Source organism: Pundamilia nyererei, unplaced genomic scaffold (genome assembly GCF_000239375.1).
Source record: "Pundamilia nyererei isolate P.nyererei 1_Seehausen unplaced genomic scaffold, PunNye1.0 scaffold00220, whole genome shotgun sequence".
NCBI lineage: Eukaryota > Metazoa > Chordata > Actinopteri > Cichliformes > Cichlidae > Pundamilia > Pundamilia nyererei.
This window is the reverse complement of record NW_005187621.1, coordinates 384397-402545: the sequence shown is the minus strand read 5'-3', so window position 1 is coordinate 402545 and position 18149 is coordinate 384397. Positions and strand designations below refer to the sequence as shown.

At 39.7% G+C, this 18149-nt stretch overlaps 2 protein-coding genes across 5 annotated transcripts in view; both read left to right on the top strand.

Annotated features, from left to right (window-relative positions):
- The first annotated feature begins 5687 nt into the window (after window positions 1-5687).
- faimb (Fas apoptotic inhibitory molecule b) lies at window positions 5688-9877 on the top strand. 2 transcript variants are annotated; one of them, XM_013914728.1, is made up of 4 exons: window positions 5688-5925; window positions 6927-7155; window positions 8170-8232; window positions 8928-9877. In XM_013914728.1, the coding sequence occupies exons 1-4, from the start codon at window positions 5809-5811 to the stop codon at window positions 9242-9244; spliced, it is 726 nt and encodes a 241-aa protein (XP_013770182.1). In that variant the 5' UTR covers window positions 5688-5808; the 3' UTR covers window positions 9245-9877. The 2 variants fall into 2 exon arrangements, with proteins under 2 accessions (XP_013770182.1, XP_005748424.1); XM_005748367.2 differs by having other exon boundaries at window positions 8170-8219; window positions 8928-9148.
- Window positions 9878-10958: 1081 nt separating this feature from the next.
- agap1 (ArfGAP with GTPase domain, ankyrin repeat and PH domain 1) overlaps window positions 10959-18149 on the top strand; it is a 173734-nt gene continuing 166543 nt past the window's right edge. For 2 of the 3 annotated variants that reach the window (XM_013914733.1, XM_005748365.1), the window contains exon 1: window positions 10959-12059. In XM_013914733.1, the coding sequence (XP_013770187.1) occupies window positions 11897-12059 (163 nt within the window). In that variant the 5' untranslated portion in view covers window positions 10959-11896. The remainder of the gene's footprint in view (window positions 12060-18149) is intronic. The other variant, XM_013914732.1, reaches the window with a different exon arrangement.

The following is an 18149-nucleotide window of genomic DNA, read 5'->3' as shown; positions in this document are numbered from 1 at the left end:
TGGATGGCAGGCTTTTGAGTGTCCTTGCAAAGAAAGGTGGCTATATTGGTCGCTGATTTGTTTTTGTTTTGTTTTTGAATGTCAGAAATGTATATTTGTAAATGTGGAGATGTTATATTGGTGTCACTGGTAAAAATTCTCACAATTCAGATGTTCTCTACAGAAAAGGGCAGAGCAGGCTGTACCTGCTGTGGAAACTCAGGTTTTTTGGAGTGGAGGGCCCACTCCTTAAGACCTTCTATGACTCTCTGGTGGCCTCAGCCATCTTTTATGGTGTGGTCTGCTGGCGCGGCAGCATCTCTGCCGGGGACAGGAAGAGACTGAACAGGCTGATCCGGAGGGCCAGCTCTGTTCTAGGATGCCCTCTGGACCCAGTGGAGGTGGTGAGTGACAGGAGAACGGTGGCTAAGCTGTCATCCCTGTTGGACAACATCTCCCACCCCATGCAGGAGACTGACAGCACTGAGCAGCTCCTTCAGTGGCTGCGGCACCCACGATGTGGGACGGAGAGATTTCGCAGGTCTTTCTTCCAACTGCTGTCAGACTCCACAATATGGTCTCAGCAGATGACCACAAACATGCAGACAGACACACACATCCCATACACAATTGTAACTGCCTCACTGATGTGCAATATTACCAAGTGAAATTTTTCCTACTATAACAAAGCATTTCATTCTGTTTTGTACCGTATTTGTTCTTTTTTGTATAGTACTTTATTGTATTGTATATAGTATTTTATTCTTGTTGTATTGTATGTTTTTCTATTTTATCTTATCCTATTCTCTTACCTTTATTCTTTTTCTATTCTCTTATCTTGTCTTGAGGTGAGAGAGCCAGTTAGCTTCTGTAGTTTCAATGTTCGGCCACTAGATGGCACCCTGACATCATTTTTTGATCACCACAACAATCTGAAGCGAAAAAGAAAAAAAACATCATCTTCATTCTAACTGGAGTCTCACGTGTTGAAAATAAAAGTGGACAAAGGCTCAGAAATCAGCTTTAAACGTCCGTTTGCTCTTAAAGTGAAAGAAAAGAAAGCAGCAACCATCTACCTCATGATATTAAAGATTTTCTGGTGATTGATTTCTGGTTTCAGGATAAAAATCGTGTTCGTTTTGTGTTGAAAGCAAATAGACATATTGTGACTGCCCAGGCATTTATTTAAAGTGCTGCCTTTAGTCACCACGTTTCTGTCCTCAAATCTTTAGCAGGTTAAAATTATAAACAATTTTGGTGATTTTCAGTCACTTTATAATCTGACTGAGCCTCGCTCAGACCTTTTAAACTCATAAGAGTCACATGCACTTAGTGCAGGCTTCTTATTTTCCCCCTTTTTTACATCTGACTGATGCATTTAGAAACAGCAGAGAACACCAGCCTCTTTGAAGAACACTGAAGTGGACATTAATGAAGATTATTTCTCTGTAAATTCTTCAAATCATGAAATCAGAAGATGGCTCTTAAAATCCAGTGCAAATTAATTAGATATTCCTTTTAATTAAGGAAAATAAGCAATAAAATTATTTTTAAAGAATTTGTGTATTTCAATATTTTTGCTTCATTTGAGCAAAGACTACATGAAATCAGAGGATGATTCCTAATACAGAAAAGATATTCCGTTTTCAGAAGAAGGAAAAATCAGGAATAAATGTGGTTTAAATAACATTACATTTATCACATTTATTTAACTGAATTTGAACAAATAAGTTTTGTTTACATTTGTTAAAGACCCAGATCTTTTTTCCCCTTGTCCTCACTGTTTGTTGCCTTCAGACTCTCTAGGTTGTCATTTTTACTGAGGTTATAGTTCAGAATTAAACCAACATCTCTGTAAACTTTGGTATCAGTCTTAAATTTTTGATGGTGCTTTTGATCGAGGTTATAACATAACTGGGGGCTCGTCCGGGTTGTTTTGGACTCTCCTGGTGAGAAGTTTATTTGAGGTTCATTTGATCTCCACTGAAGCAGTTGTTTGTGTTTTTTGTGTTGTTGTTTTAGTTTATTGCGTTTGGCTATCTTGGGTGGAGGTAAACTTCAGAGTTTCACAATAAACTACAGCTCACAAGTTCCGTTTTTAAGCCTGGTACACCACTGAGGGCTGGGTAAGTGAAGTTAGTTTAATTGTTTTTAGGTATCTTAGGTTGAGATTTGCTCAAAGTTAAACCACTGATACTGAATTTTGTTGGAAATTCTGAGAGTGGTTTGAGATCATTTGATAGTTATGGTCTTGTGGTTTCATCAGGGAGACGTTCAGCCGAACTAAAGTGGGCTTTAGTTACAGCTTTGTAGTGAGGTGAGTGTTTTTGTACCACAATCTAGTGTTTAGGAGAGGTTGGCGACTCCTGATGCTGCTCCTGGTCCACTTGCTGCCTGGGTGATGGCAGTAACTGTGCTTTGTGTGCGCTGAGTCACACTTGTGAAGATCATTGAATGGGCATGGTTCCACATTTTGTGGTTGGCCACTAGGACATTTGCGTCACTGAATTTTGTTGATATGGTGACTTGTTGCGGTACAGGACAATGGGTGACCACTGTTACTATTGTATGAGCCTCATGTATGTTTAGTGAAGTTTGAGACTCTTGGTTTTGCTGTGTGCCCCTCAGACATGCTCAAGCATGACCTGCTTCGGAGTCTTAGGCTTCTTTCCAGGGTTACAACATGTTGTCCCTGTTGCTCTTTCAGGTGCAGAAGAACCGTATGACTCAAGAGTGGCTTTTCCGTCATTTCTTTAGGACCCATTTCTTTATGCTCCTCTCCAACACCTACTTTACACCTGACAAAGTGTGGATCTCGTCATGTGGTCTTTTATCTTTTGCTAAGGCAGTTAAATCCTTCAAAATCAAACCAACGTTTCTTCACCTTATGTTGGGGCGTTTAAGCTGGGACGTAACACTTCTTCTGAAAATAAATAAAAGCAGGTTTAAAAGTCTCTGCTTTTAACATTTTTCGTCTTAAATGACCAAAATAAATCCAAGTTAAAGCTTAAAGTGAGGGTTTTTTTTGTCTTTGAAGTCACAAAGACTTGTTACAATCGTAAAACATGTTTAGATGTGTTACGATTTCAACATGTTTAGCACCGCATGAATGAAGGAATTTAGGTAAAATACGATCGTGATGAGATTTTTTACCTTTAAAGTAAACGTGTGACACCTGACAGGTGAAATCCAGCTGTCAGACCTGTTTCCTGTCGGCTCGCTGTAACAACTCAAAATCGTGGCTCGGTCTAAAAGCTGGGTACTTTGACAGCAGCGTGTCTCTAGTTTGCGTTTTGTAAAAGTGAAAGTACTTTTTGCCACCGTGGGATTGATCCTTGTTCCCTTCTTTGTGGTGTTTTTGGTTGAAGATTCATCTTAATTTAAAACTCTTTTACCTTAACTCTTAAATAACCAACAAAATGAACTTGTTGTGATGTGCAATGAGGTGAAGACAATAGCTGACAGAAGAGTTTGGATCTCTGCTCTTATCACACGCCGACTAAAGCTGCACAACAACAATGAAGGCCGAACTCGTCCAACCTGAAACTCTCCTCCTCCTCCTCCTCCTCCTCCTCATCATCATCATCATTAGTCACTCTGCTCCCTGACCGCTTTTGTTTTCTTTGGGGTTTATTTAACATTTGTCTTGTTGTTTCTGCTCATTTCGTGCAGCTCAGGTTGCAGATTCTGCTCCACCAGGCTTCATAAACACATCAGGAAACTTTTCAGATTATGTTAAGAAGCTTCCTCATTCAGGCTGCATACATCAAACATCGCCAAAAAAACAGAAAACCCTCAGTTTATCCTGTCGTATGCACTCTTATCATTATAAATGGTTAATAACATGTATCTGACAGGTTAATTTGACAGCTCAAAGCCACAAAACATTTAAATCTGGGTTAAGAAGGTGAAAAGTAACAAAAACCTTGATATTATCCACAGATTTGAATTAAATGAATTACTTAATTTAAGTCATTTTAAATGTAAAGAAAAAAGTTGTATAATAGAAAAAAAAAGAATCCCTGTTTCAATAGCTCTGTCATATGTCATGCAGATTTTTTTAAAGCAATCAGAAACATCTCTGAGTCACTTACATGGTTAGATTAGATAGAAAGATAAGATCTAGGCAATGTTTTGGGTTAAATCTGAGCAAAAGTCATCCTTTTCTTTTTTGTTTTTCTTTGTGCTTTGTCATCATTTCTTTTTTTCCTCGTGTCTTGTCTTTAAATTAAGTTAAACACAAGATAAGAACAGAAATTTTAAAGAGCATCAAACAGCCTGAGCTATAAGAGAGAGAGGTGAAATAAATCAGAGCTGTGACTGACAGGCGTCCTCGCACATGCATCGGTTTTTAATCACTTCCTTCCCCTCTGTGTGACTGAGTTTCACAGTAGCGTGTTTTTGGCTGCGGCTCAGATATGAGACACATTAAAGCGCAAAGATCCAGAAAACAAAGACACAATAGAAGCTTTGTGTGAGTCAGCGCCAGGACGAGCCGGCAGAGCTGCTTTCTGCTTTAAAACGCTGAGACTGGAGTCTGAGCTGCAGATACAGAGAAAGTCTAAACATGTAATCAATACAGATACAATTGCAGAATCTGGGCAGCTCAAAAGATTTCAAACACCGTGTGATGTAAATCCCTGTGAAATGTGACTTGGGAAGAGAATCTAATAATGAAAAGATGAAAAGATGGAATGAAAGAATGAAAAAAAAATGCTGAAACCGGAGAAGGGAGGAGTTTGGAGTTATAAGAGAGCTAAAACATTTTGCTGAACATGCTGTTTATATCTTAAATATGACCCGGTATGTTCGTTAGGGATATCCTCTCTGTCTATGACAATTTAAAAATAGATAAATGAATGAAATGGTTCCTCTAAAGGTTTCTAGTTACTGGGGTAGGTTCCGAAAATCAAAACATACCAAGTTCCTCTAAAGGTTTCTAGTTCCTAGCAAAAGGTCCTACAGTCCTAACATACTGTTTTCATCTAATGGTTCCTAGTTCCAGGGGTAGGTTTCTACAATCAAAACAAACCAAGTTTTGAACTTCAGAAAAAGATACTACAGTCCAAACATACTGAGTTCCTCGAAAGGCTCCTAATTACTGGGGTAGGTTTATATAATCAAAACAATCCAAGCTGTTCCAAAGGTTTCCAGTTTGTAGGAAAGGTTCCTGCACTTTCTTTAAGGTTCTCTACTCCAACAGTCAGAACATATCAAGTTCATCTACAGGTAACGTGGTCCTGCAGTCAAAATACATCTTTATATTAGTTCCCACTGAGTCATAATAAAGATGGTGCTTGCTGTACTCGGAGGAAACAACTCTGAAAGAGGTTCTACAGGTGAGGTTCGTGTAAAGATGCAGCCCACCCCAAAATTGACTGCTAACTCCTAAGTAGAGGGTAGCCAGTAATCTAGTATAGGCTTATTCAGGTTTGAGGGCTTGTTGGATTAATCAGTTAAATGACAGACAAATTAATGGCAACCGTTTCAATGCCTCATTACAAACTCAAGCTTCTTAAAGGTGAATATTGGCTGGATTTCTAAAAGTGCCAGCTTCAGGAAACAATTGTTGAACTTTTAAAGCCCCAGCTAACATTTCTGCTGCCTCAAGCCAGCCTGAGATAAAACCAGAGCCTGTCCTAATTGTCTGTGGCACTATATAGTGAGCTCACATCCATAATCCTCTTACAGTAATTCACCTACTGCTGAGCTGACACCACAGAGGCAGAGCTGCGCAGGACGGACGGTCCTCACTTCCACAGATGGTTTTCCAGCTGACTTTTTGACTGTTTCTGGACATCCAGGACCAGATCCCGAGGTCAGGCAGAGATGTTAGGCGGAGATGTGGTGGCCGTGTGGGAGGTGGCGTTGAGCGACGGCGTTTATAGGATCGAGTTCGCTCATGGCACCACCACTGGAAAAAGGATTGTTTTTGTCAATGGAAAGGTGAGATCCTGCGTCTTTCTGGGAGAGCATAGTGGGGGGTTCCCAGTGTGTTTTGGCCCCTGACCAAATTTTTCCCCTAGGTTGTAAGCCAGTTTGTGCATTTTGTCACCTCATGGTGATTGATTTGAGAACTACCAGCTTAATCTAAAATCATTTTAAAGCCCATGCTGATTTTAAATGTAAAAAATAATATGTTTTAAACAAGTATTTAAAACAGTTATTTAATGAAGCTGGAAATACTACAGTTTAAAATACTTTAATATGATTTAACATTTGACTAAACTGGCTAAAGATACTGAAAGTACCAGTTATTATAGATTAACAGTTGTCAGTAGTATATACATCACCTGGTTAACTGTAACTGGACCAAACAAAGGTCAAAATCTTCTTTTAACACATAGCCATCAAACATGCAACCTGTGGGGACTGAACTGGTTCTATACATGATCCAGTCCGCCCCTCTGAACAGCTGTGAAAAGTGTGAAAATTTCAGTAAATCATTGATATCTTAGGTTTATCGATAAAATTTATTGCTATTCCAGCAGGAGGCAGGTGGGAAAATTGGTCACATCATTCACATTGTTGTGCCTCCAAAGGTGCATAAAAAGCAGCGAGATCTGAATCTTCCAAATCCTGATGTTATCGCGTCATTTGAAGAAGTGAGGCATGAGTTTAATCTACAGAGAAAGCTTTTTCAACAGCATATCAGCATAATTTAATTAGTATTTCAAATGCTTGTTAAAATAATGACTCCAAAGGATTGTTTAAGGCCTCCAGCTGATAAGCCAATCTTATCTGAATCAGTACTTTTAGTACTTTAAGCACATTTCATGCTGATGCATGTAGTACTTGTTTTTTGTGTCACTGTGGTAATAGCCTTAATACTTCAGTGAATCCATACTTCCATGATCATTTTGTCTGTATTAACCTGTCCAAAAAAAGTGAGTGTATGAAAGCAGTGCAGCAGGTGTTTATTGAAAGCAGCCATGTCTCCTTAACAGGAAGTCATCAGAAAAGACTGGATGTTCAAGCTGGTTGGAAAGGAAACCTTCATGGTGGGAGGTGCGAACACCAAAGCCACCATCAACATCGAGGCCGTGAGCGGTTTTGCATACGAGTACTCGCTGAACATCGCTGGGAAAAGTCTGCAGAAGTTCATCGACAACAGAGCCAAGACCACCAAGACCTGGCTGCTCAAAGTGGGCGAAGAGGACTACAGGGTCGTCCTCGGTGAGCTCACCCTCTCAGGTTTTTACCTGCAGCTGCAAGCTGTAGTCCGGTGTTTGCAGGAGGAAATGTAGGTGAGGACGGGCAGTCTAATCTGCTCAGGGTGAGGTCAGTGTAGCTATCTTTGGAAAGGAAGCAACCAGCATCAACCTAGTTAGACTACCAAAACGTAACGGGTGGATTAAAGAAGACCTCGAACAGAAACAGAGAACCTGATGGTAACTTAGGTCCAACAAACATGGAAATGAGATGGATTGCATTCAAAGGGAAATACGTTAAACTAAATGATACAGAAAAGTACAATAAATTATTAAACACACAAAAACTGACCAAAGAAAAATAGAAAATGAACCCCAAAATGACCAAAGGAATGATCAAAATCAACCATTTATGATTTTAAATTACTAAAATCGAACACAAATGGAAATGCATCATGAGCAGAAGGACACCAAAAAAGATGCCAGTCTGTCAGAAATGATGCAGAACAACCCAAACTAAATGTCAAATACCTAAAACAGCTGTGAAAATGAGACACAAAAGGATCAACATAGTACAGCACAAACTGACCTTGAGAAGACACAATGAAATAAAGTGCAATCCAAAATGGCTAAAATGAAACTTGTGGAAAATGACCACAAGCAGCAGAAGGTTTAAAAAAAAAAAAAAGCAAAACTATCAAAATTACACAAGAACATTTGATTAAAACAAAACTGAAATGCAAAAAGACTCAAGAGGCCCAAAATCTCCAAGATTAGATGTCAAATTACCACCAAAACACCAAAAATAGCGAAAAATTACCAAATTTAAAGGAAAATGACCAAACTGCTGAGAAACACTGCTGGGACCACAGTTTGGTGTCTCTTCTGCAGGAATCATGGGGAGCCTTTTACATATCTGTGCCAGCTGCTTCATAACCTGATCTCAGACATTGATCAGCTGTGTGTTATTTCAAAGAGGAAGACCAGCCACTGGTGTTGCTTAAACAAACTAACCATCTATGTTTGTTCTTTCTCACAGAAAAGGACACCATGGATGTTTGGTGCAACGGGCAGAAGATGGAAACCACGGTGAGCGCCACTGGTGAATACTCTGAGACACACTATCCTGAAAATAAACGTAACCTATGATGTAACTGCTGGTTTCAATAAAGGAGTGGGAAACTGTGCTGTCAGGTTTGAGGCTACAACGAAAACCAGGGAGGGAACATTAGTATACATGGCAGGGGTAACTTAGTGATCTGTGAGGGCCCCACTAATGCTGAACAATATCTACATGTGTAGGAGCAATACCTGCTGCCAGATGCATGTGTTTCAGTTGAAACAGGTGTATATTTGTGGACGCCATGATGAGTTGGTTAGCAGTGTGGCTAAAAGAAGAAGTGAACGTGTTCCTGTATCAACTTCTCAGAAACATTAAATCGAAAAAGAGCGGGTGCTTTTCAAAATAAAATGCATTTTAAAGAGATTTGTGATTCTGTAGAAGTTTATGAGAAAACAGCCCTCGCATTCCCTTTACTTATGACCCCAGCAAATACTTTCCTGAAGCTGTTTGGAGGTGATGTTATCGCTCACTCACCATCACAGCTCATTAGCCAATGAGAGCACTATTTATTTAATTTTCAAAGTAGGAGACCAAAAAAGCAATAAAGTTATTGTTTTTCTTTATGTTGTTGTGATAATCTTCTGATTTTTCAAAATAAAACTCCTAGCGCGTTTTTAAAGCTATGAATGCTGACAAAATAAAAGCCTCCATTGTTTCTCATGCCCTGTCCTCAGGGAGAGTTTGTAGACGACGGCACAGAGACGCACTTCATGGTCGGCGGGCACGAGTGCTGCATCAAGGCAGCGAGCGGCGGACAGAAGAAGAGCGGCATTGTGCACTATTTACTGCTGGATGGCGAGAGAGTGACAGCGTCCACGCAATAGAGCTCCTCTTTCAGACGCTCTTTGAGGTGCTTGAATGCAGCGGCACAGGATGGAGACCTTCTCCCGACAAACTTAGAAGCAGATCTGTTCCTGGAGATGTGAAGAATAAACTCTGGCATGCGCAGCTCGAGGTTCATGGAGGGGTACTGGTGACACTTTTATTTTGAAGGAGTGGCTCTTGTTGCGCAGCCTCCACGCATCAACTACCTTCCTCAATGCGTGAAGCACGCGGCAGCTGAGTAATAGAAAACCGGAACAAATAAGGTTCGAAGTTCAAAATAAAAGTGTAACAAAAAAAGGTTTGTCTTTATTATTATTATTATTATTATTATTATTGTCTAAAGGTAATCGGTAATATCAAACTCAGTGCACTAAAGACTAAGGAAACTTCAACTGAAGGAAATGCAAATAATAATTTTAATATCTCAGTTTGATGTCGGTGATGGGCAGAAATTTTAACCATTTTTTAATATTTCACTTTGTGTAATGAGTTTTCTTTATGAGCTATAAATTTTTTTGTAAATAAGCAAAACAAAAACAAAAAAACAATGTTTCAAATATGCCGGTTTATCTCTTTAATTTGTCCTACAGTTGAGATTTGGACTGACATAACTTTAATGTTTTGGTAATTTTTTTTCTTGTTTTCTGATAAAAGAATGAATGTGTTTGTTGGGAAAGCAGCTGTTAGACTCACAGACAATAAGAGGGGTCATAAAGCAACAGCTCTGTAATCGTTATTTTTGTTTTTTTTTTTCCTTTTGGTGAGAAACAATAAACCTTCAATAAACACATGTGACTGAGCTGAAATCCCTGTAAATGAAATGTGAATAGATTCTGCAAACTTTGTAAAAGTTTGGGAAACCCTGGTTTGTATAACATGTGATTGAACTGTTAAAGCATGTTTGAAAGCTGGGGAAGTCCTGAAGGTGTTTCAGAATCATCAAGTCTGATGTAAGGAGGACAACCACCCCAAATCAAAGATGGCAGTTGTTGCCCTCCCTCCAAAGAGCCAACCAAAGTCACCAAACTTTTGAAACAGATTTTGTGACTGTTCAAGTCAAAGTTACAGCTCCATGTGCAATGATACAAAGAGGACTACCCAAATAACTGCCTGCAGATATTCCCCAGATGTCAGCTGACTGGTAAGACTCACTTATAGAATAGCCTTTTCTACAAGAAGTAATATTAGATCCAATATGTGACTACAAAATGTCAGTTATATCTATATGGCACATTTAATTACATGTAAACTCAATGTGCTTACCATAAAAGATAAAATTGACGACTGACAATTTTAACAGAAGATTTTCTAAACTTTTTTTTTAAAATATCTGTTTGGGTGTTTTGAGAAAAATAAAATAAAATAGAAGAATGAAAAAAGCAAAAATGATAGAAATCAATATTAAAAAAAATTGAAATTATATTCCATTAAGTAAACTCTGGCTGGTGTCTCGGGGTCACTGATGAATAAGAAAAACGTAATTTTTGTCATGCTTTACAGAAAGGAGAAAAAAAAACAAAATTGAAATACAAGAAAATAATTAATTTAATGGAACAAACTAAAGTGTTTATGAGAAAAAAGTGTCATCTTCGGACTGTATTGTTATAGCTTTTTAAAAAATTAAATAATGATTATTATATTTGGTTATTATTTACAGTTTTTACAATAAAAATAATAGTCATAAACAAATGACAGATAACTTAAATTAAATTAAAATTAAATTAAAGAACAATAAGGAACAGAAATTAATGACTGAAAATCCCTCAGCTACACCTTTTTACACTAATATACGGTTTCTGCCTGTTTTATAAGAGAAAAAACAGTAAAACGTTTTTTTAAAAGTGTCGCGTTTTATTTTGAAAGCATCACCGGAACTCTGCTGCGCGGCGTGTACAGCCTGACTCTCCGGGAGGAAGCTCTCCGGCCGGGATACCGCAGCTCCAGTCTATACGGGATGGACCTCACCGCCGCACGGACAGGGGGGCACGGCTGAGTGTTTGGGCGCCGCGTGCGGGACTTACTTGAGAGATACCTGCTGTTCACACACCTGGATTAACTTTAGAGGCGCGCGAGCTCCTGTGGAGTCCAGCTGTTGGGGGTTTAATCCGGACAGGTGGACGTTATTCAGCCAAGACATAAACAACAGACGGACCGGAGCAGGCATCCTAACTACCCCCACCTAACTGTTTACCAGCCGGGTACCTGCTCTGATCTTGCCCGCTTCTGAAAACTCCTCTCACGGCCTCTGACCCCCCTCTGAGTTGGTGAATAAAGCCCACTTTCACACCTGGAAAACGGTTACTTTTTCCTTACCTCCCGCTCTCTAAAGCTTGGAAGCTAGTTAGCTTTAGCCGGCTAGCCTAGCCACCTAGCATCAAGGCCGTTTTCTTTTTTTTATCCTCCTGCTCCTCTCTGATTAATAATCCTTTTTTAAAGTTTAATCCAGCAACACCGGGGCGAGTGTCGCTTTAATCCCGCACGGACTGCGGGGGGATATGGGGAAGCGGCGCTCAGCCTGCCGCACATCTGTCACCGCAACGGAATCTGGAAGCGGGACACCCCGAGAAACGGCTGCCTTCACCGGACAGTAGGAGCAGTGTGTCTCTTCCTCTGGAAGCTGCTCTGGAAGCAGCACTTCCATGAATTTCTCCAGGCATGTAGAAGAGTTCCACCCCTCGCTGCTGGCATAAACCTTGCACCCACACTGTGATTTAAATTCCCCGCACATCTGGAGGTAAACAGCTGGAGTATGAGTGTGCTCTAAGGCTGCTGGAGGTCACAGATTTCACCTTCTTCTTCTTCTTCTGCTGCTTCAGCCATGAACTACCAGCAACACCTTGCCAACTCGGCCGCTATCCGAAATGAGATCCAGAGGTTCGAGTCCGTGCACCCCAACATCTACTCTATCTACGAGCTGCTTGAGCGGGTGGAGGAGCCGCTGCTACAGAACCAGATCCGGGAGCATGTCATCGCCATTGAAGGTAGGACAGGACCCGGGGGATGGAGGAGGAGGATGGATGGATGCTGGTAGTATGTGGGTGGGTTGGTGAAAGATGGGTGACAGCAGACTACATTTCCAGCCCGGAGATGGTCTGTTAGATGTTGCACAATCCGCCTGAATTGTTGGTGGGAAAGTTTATTTAATGTTCCCACAGTCTTTTTCTCTTCTCGGGAAATCGTGTTCAGGCTGTGAAAGCTGTCATGTTTGAGTCCCCCGTATTTCAAGGGAAAAACAAAGCAGTTATCACACCGTGAGACACTCATTAAAGAGTCCTCATGAACACAGAGTAGCACTCTTTAAAGAAGATCCTGTATGGTTCTAGAAAACCTTGTTAATAGTGACACCTGTGGGTGTGGATTGAATTGCCGGTGGCGTTTTGTTGCTAGTGTTTGGTCTTCACTAACAACAAATATAGTTTTTTTTTTTTTACTGTTGGATGTATATTGTACAACATCCAACATATTTTGTCTAGATTCTTAAGTGGAGGGGATGTGTCACCGTGGCAACCAAGAAAACTGAGGTCTAAAACCAGTCCAAACTGTTTTATTTTAAACAGCGAAAGTTTGTTTCTGCCACTAAAAATAGGGAAAATGGCCAGGGAGGTAACTCAAATTTTTGAGCTGTTATCACAAAATCCTAAGTAAGTTATCGTGGAATAAAAAAATTGGAACGTTATTATCTCAAAATTTTGGGTTTTATCTCCAAATTCAGAATGATTATTGAAACACTTTAAGTTCAGAATCAGAGAAATTTTATTAATCCCAGAGGGAAATTGAGTTGTCATAGCAGCAAATATACAACAAACATTAAGCACTCATACAAAATGAGTGTAGAAACAGATATTGATAGAAGTTGTTTTCAAATTTTGTATTTATTGTCTCAAAACCTCAGGTTTTTTATCTTTCCATTTTTGTCTGAGATATCTCAAAATCCCAAGTTACTTTCAAGTAAATTGAAATTTAGTTATTATTACAAAATGTTTTTTTCAACAAAGTTTGAGTTATCACAAAATTTTAAGTTGTAATATCAAAATTTAGAATTAAAAACTGAGCATCTCAACATTGTGAGTTATTCTCTTAAGGTTTTAAGTTAAATATCTAAAAATTAGGGGTTACTTCTAAGCTAGGATTTAGAGTTATCTCAAAATGTTGGACTTTTATCATAAAATTTCTGGGTTTAATCTTAAAGTTTTGAATTACTTATGTTGAAATTTCAAGTTACTTAAGTAAGTCAAAATTTACATACATACTTGAAAATCAAACGTTAGTGATTCCCTCGACCATGAATCCCTTCAGTGTCCAAATGTGGACATTTTCACCCTTTAAAAGTAGAAAATACTAAGAAGAAGAGGAAAATTGGGGGAGAGACTTTATGAATTTGGGGGTGGAGTTACATTAGAGTTACATTAGTTTAGAGGCTGCTAAAATGTAAATGATCAATTGAATGGAGAAAATTAAAGTGATTTGGTGGGTTTTGTACCTTAGGCTTTTGCCAGTGATTCAGTGGGTTTTGTCCCGACTGAACTAGTTATCGAAAAGACGTTATTGATAACAAAGCCTTTTGTTTACATCTTCTTTGTGTTTTTAGTGTTATTATCAGAGTCTCAACACAAACCTGACTCAGGTGATAAATAAACTTGCTAGCAGTGATCAAAGAAAGTGATAACCTTCGAGGCGTTCTCGATGGATCGGGTAGTTTGGGAACAGATTTATTCCTCGTAATTCACAACATCACCGGGATTACACTTTTACATAACGGCTTCATAACTTAATCCCTCTGTCAGATTAGCAGAAGACCCTGTGCTGAACAGCTGTTTCAGCCTCCATAAGTACAAGTGTCTCAGCATTGATTTATTGATTGATATTGATGGGGAAGCAGCAACGATCTGACATGATCCTTTCTCCTTTAAACACAAGAGGCAGTGAGAGCCAGATGGCTGCTGTTTGGTGGTTAATCCAGTGAATTAACCACACATTGGTGCAGAAATCCTGTAAATCCAGCTCAAACATAAGCAGATATTACATTGAAACAGAAACGATCTGATCAGAGAGAAGCAGCTGGAATTCAGAGATGTTACAGCTGGAAGTGAAACTCTTTCAGACCTGAGAAGTGGAGTTTCTGCTTGCTCCTTTGGGCCACATGATGAAGGAAATGATGCTGAGGATGACGATATGAAGCTACTGTCATTTCAATGAAAACAAACTGATGAAATGTGAAAGTAAGAATAACGATGGAATCTGCTATTGCAAATAAGATGATACGATCTGACACACTAAATAAAATAACAACAAAAACAAATTGCAACACTAGTAGCAATGGATGATCTGATATCCTCGTGTTGGTGTTGTTCCCTCGTCATCATAAATAATGTTGTTCCAGGTTCAACATTGCAAGTGACCAATCACATTGTTGTGACGTCCCCCTTTTGTGCCTTTGAAAAATACCGTCTTAAAAAAATCTACTTCACTTGCGAGAAGAGAAACCGCTTCTGTCCGCCCATCCAGGAACTTCAGTTCTTTGCATTTCAGGATACTTTTCTTTAATAAACGGTAAGCATTATACATATCGTCCTTGCAGAGGCGGTTTCTCTTCTCGCAAGTGAAGTAGATTTTTTGAAGGGCGTTTGTTTTTTTTCGAGGTCGCGGATGACGTCAAGAGAAGGTGATTGAGAAGGTCACTTGCAATGTTGAACCTGGAACATTATTTATGATGACGAGGGAACAACACCAACACAATCTGTAATGACATACATTAAGCAGAAAGCAACTAATGATGTTAAAAAAAAAGGTAAATAATTGAAAAAGAGGATTTACAGCTGGTTAAGTGTTTTTCAGTGTGATTTTAAAGGATCCTGGCAGAGTAAAGGGATTACATCACTCATGACATTTAAAGATAATAGCTGTGCTGTGGTTTCAGGTGATTTATGGGTAAAATAATCACTGACAGGGACATTAGAAGCAGCAGAAAACCTCCCGCATTTTCCTCTTAGACAGTTACTGCTGCTTGTTCTTCTAATGAACACAGCAAAGAGCTCAAGAAACAGCAGCCATGTTTAAAATGCGTTCAAAATTGATTCATCTAATTAAAATTCACTATTTGTGATGATGGTCAATAAGGCAATCTGATGATCACGTACATTTACATGTGCGGCCCAAATTTCAGTCTCTCCGTCTTTCATGTTTTTGCCTTAAAATGAAAATATTTGTGTTGGATATACGTCTTTCGTTAGCTGCCTTAAAGGCAGAATTACAGCGTGTGAATGTATGGCTGATACAACATACATGCGCAGTGAGGATAATTCTGATCTATTCCGATTTGTTTCTCAGTAGTTTCTGGTGTCATGTGTTGCGTTTTGAGATCTTTAAGTGTACTGAACTTTGTCAGGTTCTATTTTAATGATTTATTGATTCAACCGCTCTGACAGTAGTCAGGCTGGTGAAATTGAACTTGAAATTGAGCTGTTTAAAAGTGTGACTGTTAATTAATTATAACATGGAGGGCAACTATGTTTTCACATAGGACCGGGTAGGTTTTATGCTTTTTTTGTCTTTGTCCACCCACCTGAATTTTGTCTCAGTACATCGCTTTGTTTTGTGGTCTGTTTTGCTTTTCTAGGGCCCTGACTTCTTATGACATGTTTTTGCATTTATCGTTTATGATCCATTTAACTTTTGGCCTACTCACTTTTTAGCTTTATGGGATTTTTATTTTTTGTTACCTTACCTTATTTTGGGCTTTATTTCTTTGCCAGTCTTGATTTTAAGCCCCACCTTCTTTTGGGGGTTTCCCTTTTTTCTTGACCCTGCCCACTTTTGGGACTACTTCATCTGTTTTGCTCTCCAAATAGACTGTTAATGTGTATGCATCCAAAACCCAGTCAGGCATTACTCTTACTAAAGAATATTATTTCCTGCACCACAAAAATCTGTCCTTTCCCACAGTCACTGATATCTGTATATATAGAATACTCAGAGGGGGTAAAAATACTTTTTCTTGGCACGCTGTCTATCTGTTGAGGCTTCAAAAATACTTCTTCGTGTAATCCTGATCTGTAATGTTCTAGTAGTTTGATCTGAACCACTGAATGTGAGATGTTCTCCAGCAGAAAATGTGACAAAATTTGAAATAAAGAATATGTTGAACTTCTCTAGGTTTCATTGTGTTTTGAAAGCTTACCATTGATGAGTTTTCTAACAGAATGATTGACGTTACAGTCCAGTTGTGCTGGTAATAGTTCAGAGTGTCAAATCAATATTGTCACTTACAGAAAAGTGCAGTAATTGTGTCTTATTTCTTTCTTAGGCTTGTTATTTCTCATAAACCTGGCCTAAAATAAATGGGGTTTAGTTTTTGCATTTCTTGTGTATTTTGGAGGATTTTGAGTCAGATTTGAGTCTGAATTGAATCATTTAACATCTGCTGTGGTCTTTATAGTCAACAGCATGGGTGGTTTGGGGATGCTAATAGTTCAGCAAGTCAAATTAGTATTGTTGTTGAAATAAAAGTGTCGTAATTATACCTTATTTCTTCCTGAGTATAGTTGTTTTTGTTAAATTTGGCGTAAAATGAATGGGGTTTGGTGTGTTTTTAGAGGATTTTGAGTCAGATTTGAGTCTTAATTGAATCATTTGACATCTGGACCAGCTGCAGTCCTTACAGTCGGCAGCACAGGGCTGAGGGTGGAGGCATTCAGTGGCCTCGCAGCTGTCAGCTGAGTAGTCCAAGCACTGACTCGCTCCTGCTCTGTTCACTTCCATTTTGCCTGAATTCACATGGTGACTCATGCTGGAAATAACCCAAAACAGCAGCGGCAGCACTGTCATCCTCTGTCTCTGCCTCTCGGTGCACATCTGGACGTGTCGCTCAGATTCACATCGGGTTACATAAGCTCTCGGCTCCGGAGGCTGCCGTCCTCACCGCTCCCGTGGGCCGTGACTCGGCCCAGTTACGGCGCTCTGACTGCACGCCTCTGTGGGGGCTCATTTGCATTTGAGGCGTGTGCGAGGACGGATGGGCAATGCCCTGCCAGCCAGGTGACACTGACCCACTTTCTCTGTGTTTGGCCTCACAGCTGTGGATGCATGAAATGAAACCAAACCCACGCTGTGAACATCCTTCACTTCATCCTCCCACAGCAGGAGAGCCAGCGTGGAGTGGAGGTTAACCAGCATCAGAGGCTACAGAGTCCCACTTAAAGGCTGTAAAAGAGCTAATTAAGAGCAGAGAGACACAGAAACTACAACAAAGAAGAGAATAAAGACTTCTTTGTAATCTTTGAGTGTTTATGTGAAACTGTGCAGGTTAAAGTCCTGCATCAGATTCAAACAGTGATTCATATATTGTGGAATTTACCTGTCGGAGGTGAGCTGAACAGTTGCGTGGTGGAGTGCAACAAGCCTTTTATTTAATCACTCCTGCTCCTTTGTCCGAGTGCTTCTCCAGTAACACCGGCGTCTACTTTCTGCCTTGGGCTTTTGTCTCACTCCACCAGCCTGTGGTCAGCGAACGCACCGTGTGACCCAGTTAGCCTCACCACGGTGTGTTTGCTCTGTTTTCTCTCTTCAGTTATTATGATTGTGCCCACGCAGCACTCATTCTCATGTTTCAGCCATTAGGACTGACTGTGACGCAACGCCCATCCCGCTCAGGGACGAGCGGAGATAAAGAGGCAAGCAGGGTTTGGGACTCAGTTAAAAGAAATCTCGCAGGGCTGCCAGGGGGTGAAACTGACACCAACCTGAACCTAAGCATTGTTTTTAGTCACCTGCTGCCAGGATGGCTGCAGATGATGATGGTCATTTTGGTCTTTGTCTGTCATCAAGCTGAGAACATTTTCCTACAGTTTAGCTTTTAGCATAGTTTATATGGTTTAGTTTATATAGTTAATAGTTTAGCTTATAGTTTATAGTTTAGCTTAATTTGACCTTTTATTAAAACATTAAAATAACTTTAGGCTAAAATGGCAGAACAGTAATATGCCAGGAAGGACACTGTATGCTAAAACCAGAGGGAGATGAAGAAAGAAATGTGAATCACATGTTCTGTAATGTAAATAAATCATGGTTTAAAG

Coding starts and splice junctions, on each gene's coding strand:
- faimb (XM_013914728.1), top strand. CDS start 5,809: ATGTTAGGCGGAGATGTGGTGGCCGTGTGGGAGGTGGCGTTGAGCGAC. Junction 5,926..6,926: donor TTGTTTTTGTCAATGGAAAG/GTGAGATCCTGC, acceptor TCTCCTTAACAG/GAAGTCATCAGAAAAGACTG. Junction 8,233..8,927: donor AACCACGGTGAGCGCCACTG/GTGAATACTCTG, acceptor CCCTGTCCTCAG/GGAGAGTTTGTAGACGACGG.